We start from the raw sequence: 7989 nt of genomic DNA, 5'->3' as shown, positions 1-7989 counted from the left end.
GGCGCGCATGCCGCGCGGCAAGGGCCACGCGGCGCCGCTTTGCAGCAGGAGTGCTGGCTCGCCGAGGCGGCCCCTGTTGGCATCTAACCAGCGGAGGCAGCCGGTCGACGCAGCGGCAGCACGCACGCTGGCCTAGTCAGTGGGGATTGCGTGCATGGGCCCATGATGCCTGGAAGGCCAAAGGTCTTCATGCGGAACGGCTCGCGAGGAGGCTGCAACCACACTTTTTGTTTACGAGGCACAGCAGACGACCGTTTTCGCTTTTCATGCAAAGCGCGTGCTTTTCATAGGTGACGGGCAGGCCCCCAGCACACGGTGCGCTGCTCAGACGGTGCCACACTGCCGGCTCATGGCGGGTGCGCTGGATGGGATAGTAGCACGCGCCACCAAGTAAACAAATCGGAGCAGTGTGCGACAGGTGTAGCTGGGACTAGGGCCCGTCAAATGAAGGTACTGTACTTCCTACTTTGGGTTGACATTGGAGCTGAACTCAGTGGCAGCAAATGGCCTATTGTTGCAGTGAAACATCGTCCGCATCAGTCATTCAGGACGCAGCCAGCACGTTGGACCATCTGGGCCGCACCCGGCACCCCTCGCAGCGTCAACAGCAGCTGAAGAACTGCCCAGTGGCTTCTCAACCTTGCGCTTCGGTGCGCTTATCCTTCCCACGTGTGCGTGAGCGTACCAAAAGCTGAATACTAACCATTCGATAATTTTGTCCAAGTTCGAGCTAATCAAACACCTGCAAGGGGCCCGGAGTGCAGAGTGTCTCAGACCATTCATAAAAAGCTGCTTCAGGAAGCTGAAAGAAGAGGAAGTTGATCATTCGTTGTAGTAGACACCGTGTGCAGGTGAGAGCCGCGCAGGGAGAGGGTCGGTGTCCGAAAAACAGCAGCTGCTGCTGCCGCTATGGGGGGCAGCTCCAGGCGACGTAAGATTGGAATATAGATGTTTTTTGCATTTAAAGTGTTATAGCTTGCAGGTTTACTGCTCATAGCATGGCAGGTCCGTCTCAATTAGCAACCGAGGGCGGGCTTTCCACTCTGACAGCTGTACACGTGGTGAACTCTATTAACACCTCCTTCCACGACCTTCCAGGTCCAAAATCTCCGTCGGCAAGAAGCAAACATGGCAACGCTTTGTGCTGCCATCGTCGCCGAGGCCGGCGCGCACAGTACCAACGGCAGTGGTGCACGCGAATCAGCGTCCGAGTCCCCAGCCGGCGGTGAAGACGCCGGCGAACCGAATAAACCCTGGAGGGCGCCACAACATGGCGCCATTGGCGGGGCTGGCGGGCCGGCGGCCGCGGCAGTGCTGACTGCCTCCACGGCCGAGACGGGACATCCCCGCTGCCCCTCCGCGTCTGCGGCGCCCTCCAAGCACTGTACTGTGTTGGCTGGCTATGTGACGGCGGCTGAGATGACTCCCTTGTCCCCTTGTGATCCCGGTCATGGAAGCTCAGTCGGCGGTGCCCTGACAAGTAGCGCGCCCAGCAGCCTGGGCGGCAGCAGCGGCCCCTCTTCGGACTGCGGCAGCGACGCGCCCCACCAACCGCCGGCGCCCCCACGCGCGCCCGCCGCGGCGGCGCGCGCGCCGAGCCGCCTCGGCGCCGCGCCGTCGCCGCAGCTGCACGGCACAGCTGCGCTCCTGGGTCGGCCCGACAGCGCTGCGAGCTTCTTGTCAGCGCCGCCGGGCGGCGCAGGCGCCGATGTGGTATCGTTCAACTGGGCCGATAAGGGGCACAGGGCGACGACGGTGGCGGCAATGGAGACACTTGTGGCGGCCATGGCTGAGGACCCCGTCAACGCTTTCTTTCTGGGGGGCCGGCGGCAGGAGAAGTTTGCGCGCAAGGAGATCAAGGGGTGGGTGCGCCGTGCGAGGAGCGTGGCGGCGAGGGCCACTGCAGTGTGCTGCATGATGGGTGCCGCACAGGGGTGCTGCCAATGACGGCTGCACGCAGCAAGGCCGCAAGAGCAGGGTGGTAGCACCGCTGATAATTGAATTGTGACTTCCGAGGGCCGCGGAAGCTCTTAGCGTGATTGACGCTCCCGACCCCAACGTGTGGCACCTGCGACTCCCCCCTCAGCCCTGGCATCCCCCCCCCCCCCGGCCCTGGCAGGTATCTGAAGGCTCTGCCCAGGGCAGCCCACTTCATCGCGACACGCGACGCCGCCGCGGTGGCGCTATGGCAGCTGCTGCCTGAGGAGACACCGCGCAACGAGCTCCTGGCCGGCTGGACCAGGTTTGTGTGGGGGGGGTGGATGTGTGTGTGTGTGTGTTTGTGTGTGTGTGTGTGTGTGTGTGTGTGTGTGTGTGTGTGTGTGTGTGGTCTGTCGGGCATGGGTGAGGGAGGAGGCGCAAGGAGGTGGGTCGAAGCGGCATGCCGCTGGTCACAAGGTCGGAGAGTTTACCGGGGGCCGTTGCATGATCGTGCCGTGGTAAGTCGGCTGCCCTGGCATGGTCGTCAGGATGTTAGTGCCAGGGCGCTGCTGTCAACTCCATGCATCCATTGTCACACACACATGCACGCATGCACACAAACGCGCAAGCTCACGCACTTTCTGCAAACCCTTCCACGGCCCCCAAAGGATCTTCCGCGTTCCGCTGCGCCTGTGGCCGGCGCTGATCGCGCTGGAGCTGCGCTACGAGGCAGCCCACGCGCGCGAGGCCGCCACCGCCCCCAGCGGCGCCTACTACTACCTCTCGTTCATCGGCACCGCGCCCGCCGCGCGCGGCAAGGGCTACGCGTCGGTCCTAATGCGCTGCATCACGGCGCGCGCCGACGCAGAGGGGCGCATGTGCCTGCTGGAGGCGACCAGCGAGAAGAGCCGGGGGCTGTACGAGCGCCACGGGTTTGCCGCCTACGAGGCGTACAGGGTGACACCCCAGGCGCCCCCGGTGTTTTTCATGCGCCGAGACCCGCGAGCAGCAGCACCCGCCGCAGCCGGCGTGCATGCGACCGCGGTGGGGGCGGCGCCAGGCACTGCGGGAGACGCCCTCGCCGCGGGTGAGGCGGGCAAGCTGGCGGCGGCGGTCGCCGCCAAGACGGCGGCTGCGGCGGGATCCGAGAGCGGCGGCGGCGAGGGCAAGGACGGCGGGTTGATCGCCGCTGTGGTGGTGGTGGTGACGGCTGGAGAGGGGGAGCAGGCTGGCAGAGACCGGGCGGCCAGCGTCGCCAGCAGCGGCAGCAGGAGCAGCGCAGAGAGCAGTAGCAGCAACAGCAGCGGCGGCACGCGGGCCGATCAAGACGCGCACGCAGAGCAGCCTGCAAGGACCGAGGCGGCGCCCTCACCATAGCTACCCTGATTAGCGAGCGGGTCGAGCCCGGGCTGCGATGGCCAACACAGCGTGCACAGGAGGCGGATGACCCCTGTGTGAGTGTGTGCCATATTCAGGGCACATCGCCCTTCGGGAAGGCGTCACTGGGGACGTGCTCCACAAGGACCCAGCCCTCGCCGCGCCTCCTGGCACGGAGCCGTCCCTGCTTGCGGCGGCTCCACTACGGCGGGGCACCCTGCTGCCGGAAGGCCTGCCCCAGGCTCTAATGGACGGCCGTGTTGTGCGGGTCGGGGGAGCAGGGCAGGGGCTAGCCCGGCCACGTGGGCCCCTACAGCGGGCAGGTGTGGCTTCTACGCTCTGCTTGGGAGCGGCGCGCTGCATTGCCACTGCGTGTGCTGCTCAACAGTCGCTCGTTTTGATGTGGGCGTGTGCACCCCACGGCGGGACTGGGAGCGCACCTGCGGCCTTGCAATAGACCCAGTGGCACTGAATTGAGCCCTGGAAGCGCTGGCTCCAGAAGAGTGCGGCCTGTGTAGTTGCCGCCCAGCGATTTTGAGCCGCTCCTTGTGCTGTTTGCTCATGCGTGGCGGCGGGCAGGCTGTTGGCGAACAGCAAGCGCCCTCTACGCATGCTTTTTTAAGCAGCCTGGGCGGCAGAGGCCGCAGTCCACCACCTCACCCCGGACGACCCTGAAAGCATGGTGGCGCTGCGACACGCGTTACCGGTGCCGCCCTTGCGGCCTAATGGGTCCCTCGTGCACACATGTGCATCGGCTGCCCAGCCAGCCCTCCCCGCCTGGCAACAGCACTCTGTTTTCTACCATATTTCAAGGAGCAGCACCGACCGACACAATGTCTTCTTTGCGGCGCATTAGCTTCTTTGCGGGAACCAATATGGCATGACATGACATCCTGTCAGCAGGCTTTTGTTTCCGAAGGTTGGCGCCTGCTCTGCGTGGGGTTGGGCGGGCCTGTGCCTGCACCTCTAGCATTCTGGGGGGCCTTATTCAGGCTCGTGTGTGGCGTTCTTGGCGCATGTAGTTGCCTGCAAGCCTTATTGTTGAGAGGAGCTCCCTGTTTCTACCAGAGCGATCGGTTGCAGCCCCGAGCTGCCCACAGTGGTCGGGTTCGAGGGAATGTCGGCTTGACCCGCCGCCTTGAGCGGTAGTGGATTTTGAGCCGCCCAGTTTGGAGCACTGCAGGCGTGCACCACTGCCTTGCAGCCCCTGCAGACTTGTAACATTTGAGCAAACGGCGATGCGGTTTCAGAAAGCGCCTGTGGGCCTGGGCCTGGCAACCTCGATGCAGCCGTGACACCTGCCTGGTCGCACCTCACTGTCGCCAGAGGCCTGGCATCAGTGCGCATGTGCAGACTGGTCCGGTAGTCCAGGGCGCTGCAGACCGCTCTTGGCACATGCCATCTGCGCACATGTTCCCATTTGACCGTACGCCTGCCGCTGCCACCCCCTCTGCACAACTCTTAAGAGATCACAGGATCACAGAACATTTACTCACACACACACACACACGCACACAAACACACACATCACCACCCAATCATTTCCCCTGCCACCTCCCGTGAGACCTCCCACCACACAGTGTCTTGGCCCAGGCAAGTGTTTACACAAACATGAAGCGGGGCACATTGCCCACGCCGCATGCAGCTTGGGCGAATCAAGGTACATGTTTGGGGGGAAACCCATCGTTGCTGCTGACAAAAAAGGGCACGGCATGCCCGGCGCATTGGCCAAGGGCGCCACGCTGAGTCCCGGTCGCGTGGTGCCAGTGTGTGAGTGGCTAAATTGGTTCGCTTTGGTCGGGGGGAACCGCTCTGTCAGCACTGCCGCCGCACAAAGGCGGCCTGGGGCGACCAGGCAGGAGGCCTGATCGCCCCATGCCGCGCCACGCGCCACCCATCCTTGCCGCCCCACCCAGCACGGCAGGCTCCAGCAAAAGCGGGGGCGGCGGTGCGGGGACGCCTGTCACGAGAGGGACACGCCACAGGGCCCCGGGGCTGCCGCCGCCGCCTCAGGGCGCTGCCTGGCACGCGCCCGTCCGTCATTCGTCCGCCAGTCATCCATCCCCATGCCGCTGCTCAAAGCCGTCTACTTGAGGGTGGTCTGTGAGGGTGGAAACATGCACCAGCGGTCGTGCGAGTGTGTGTTAGCATATGCCAAAGTGTGTGCGTGTGAGTGAGGGTGTGCGCGCGCGTGTAATGTAGGTGCCCTGCAGCAAGCCAGGCGAGAGTGTGATTGCTGTTCAGTGATGCGTCAATCACAGCTGACAGCCCACCCAGCTCTGGCTGAACTGCATTGCACTGACCCCACCCCTGACACCAACATAGCACGACAGCGCGATGATCGACATCACAATCGTGCAACGTTCACACACCTTGATCAGCAGGCGAGCGACTGTGCACGGGGAGTGGAGGGCGGGTAATGAGAGCGCCAGGTCAGCAAAGATGGCAGGCCAGTTGCAGGAGTGGCGCGATGTGCCAGTTCAACCCAGCGAAGCAGCTGCAAGGGGTTATCCCCTGACACCCGCCTGACCGCCCGCTGCCCAGCAGACCAGGTGCCCCTGGCACCACAGAAGATGGCAGCGCAGATCCACCAAGCCGTTGCCATCCCAGGCTCAGCCAACCACCCCTGGCCCTGGGCGCCTGCACGTCACGCCAGCGCAGCGCGGCATGCGCCGCTGCGCCTCACCGGTGTAGGGGTCGACGTTGGCCGCGGGCCTGCGGTCCTCGAGGTAGCCGTAGCCCTTGAGCTGCACGGGCAGGGGGATGCGGATGGAGCTGCCGCGGTCCGCAACACCGTACCTGAGGAGGATTTGGGGTGGGGTGGGGCAGCCGAGGGGTGGGTTGCTGGGTGGGGGGTGAGGACACGACTTGTAGCAAAATGAGGCGTGGCGTCCTGCAGCAGGCAGCACATGCGTCTCCTCCTGGCGAGCGCAGCTGCGAACCGCTCCTGCTTCACTGCAACTTTTTGCTGTTTTTGAACACCCTTGGGTCTGCCCAGCAGCTTGCAGCCATAATACAGCGGCACTCACGCATGAATGTGTGCGTGTGCGAGCATGCGCACACACAGCACACCGGCCAGCATTTGTACATACATGCGTCCACGCCCGCGTCACCCCGCGCACCTGAAGGTGTTCATGTCGCAGGTCTCGTGCTTGCCGGTCAGGCGCGCCTCGTTGCCGGTGCCGTACTGGCTGATGTGCTCCGCGTGCGTCTTGGACAGCTTCTCAATGGCAGACAGGATCACGTCCATGCCGCCTGGGTTGCGCATGCTCTCGGTAGAGTAGTTGGTGTGCGCGCCGGTGCCGTTCCAGTCGCCCTGCGCGAGGGGAGCGCCACAGCGGCGCGCGGGCCGGGAGGTGGGGCGTGAGGGGGCCGAGGGCACACGGGACTGCCTCAGTCCTCAGCTGCACAGCAGCCCGAGCGTCCTCCATCCCTTGCCCGACCGCTGTCCCGGCCCCTGACGGCCGTCTACCACACGTGCAGTCAACCCCCCTGTGCTCATGACCGGTCCGGTTGTGCAGCACCCCTCCATACCACCGCCCGCCCCACAACCCCCTCAAACACCCCCCCCCAAAAAACCAGAGCGCGCCCACCTTCATGGGCTTGGGGTGGAAGGTGCAGCTGATGCCGTAGTCCTCACCCAGGCGGTGCAGCAGCCAGCGCGCCAGGTGCACCTCGTCGCCCACCTCCAGGGGGCCCACCGGGCCGATCTGGAACTCCCACTGCCCGGGCATGACCTCGGCGTTGATGCCGCTGATGGTGAGGCCGGCGGCCAGGCAGGCCTCCATGTGGGCCTCGGCCAGGGGGCGGCCGTACACGCTGTTCACACCCACGGCGCAGTAGAAGGGGCCCTGGGGGGCGGGGTAGCCGCCCTCGGGCCAGCCCAGCACGGCGGTGCTGTTGGGCTTCAGCATGGTGTACTGCGCGCGGAGGGTGTTTGGGGGGGGGCGCGGGTGAGGCGCCGGCGCGGCCTCCTGGTGCCGAGTGGGTTCAGCAGCATCACTGGCTCGGCCGTAGCCAGGCGACCGGCGTTTCCAAGCTGCAGTGCACAGCCCTGCTACCTGGCGGGTGTCACGTCCGCTTCAAATCCGCCCTACCGTTATTGTCACCACCACCTCTGCAACTGCCACCCCGTCCTCAACCCCCCCCCATGCCCCACCAGGGCCGCACCTCCTGCTCAAAGCCGAAGAGGGGGGCCTCAGCGATGACCTTGTCGTCGATGAGGGCCGCCAGGGGGGAGCGCGTGTTGGTGGCGTGCGGGGTGCCGTCGGGGTTGAGCACCTCCGTCATGATCAGCAGGTGGGGGGCGCCGCGGATGGGGTCGGGGACGACGCGGACGGGGCGCACGATGCAGTCGCTGTTGTTGCCCTCGGCCTGGCCGGTGGAGGAGCCGTCGTAGCTCCAGTCGGGGAAGTCCTGCGGTTGGGGTCCAGCAGGGGGTGGGCTGGCTTGGGTGAGGGGAGGGGAGCAGCGGAGACGAGGGTGCGGCGCGCGCAGCGGGTCTGCTTGTCGCAAGCTGGGCAGGGCTAGGGTTGTTGCAGCTGCCAGCTGCTTTGAGGGGGCCAGATCCGCCCGCTGACCTGTCAGCCCCGCTCCCCATTGGATGCCGGAACACTTCAAGCCTCCGCCCCGCCCGCCACCAAAACCAATACCACTGCCCCCAACACCACCGTTGCCATCACGCTCCAGCAG

At 65.2% G+C, this 7989-nt stretch overlaps 2 protein-coding genes across 2 annotated transcripts in view; one reads left to right on the top strand and one right to left on the bottom strand.

Moving 5' to 3' along the window:
* The window catches only part of MNEG_7614 (plastid ribosomal protein S5), a gene marked incomplete at both ends in the record, with an annotated part of 7283 nt that extends 3986 nt beyond the window's left edge, over positions 1 to 3297 (top strand). The window contains 3 exons of the mRNA XM_014043913.1: positions 1665 to 1862; positions 2120 to 2242; positions 2589 to 3297. Of these exons, the coding sequence (XP_013899367.1) occupies positions 1665 to 1862; positions 2120 to 2242; positions 2589 to 3297 (1030 nt within the window). The remainder of the gene's footprint in view (positions 1 to 1664; positions 1863 to 2119; positions 2243 to 2588) is intronic.
* Positions 3298 to 5383: 2086 nt separating this feature from the next.
* On the bottom strand, positions 5384 to 7713 carry MNEG_7613 (glutamine synthetase; the record flags this gene model as incomplete). Its single annotated transcript, XM_014043912.1, has 6 exons — positions 5384 to 5398; positions 5670 to 5689; positions 5984 to 6096; positions 6420 to 6613; positions 6891 to 7217; positions 7468 to 7713. Coding segments are annotated over 6 exons (915 nt in total), but the record flags the coding sequence as incomplete, so codon positions are not given.
* Positions 7714 to 7989: the final 276 nt, after the last annotated feature.

Source organism: Monoraphidium neglectum, assembly GCF_000611645.1.
Source record: "Monoraphidium neglectum strain SAG 48.87 unplaced genomic scaffold scaffold01364, whole genome shotgun sequence".
Classification (NCBI taxonomy): Eukaryota; Viridiplantae; Chlorophyta; class Chlorophyceae; order Sphaeropleales; family Selenastraceae; genus Monoraphidium; species Monoraphidium neglectum.
Note: the sequence above shows the minus strand (reverse complement) of the source record. Positions and strands in the feature narration are given on the sequence as shown.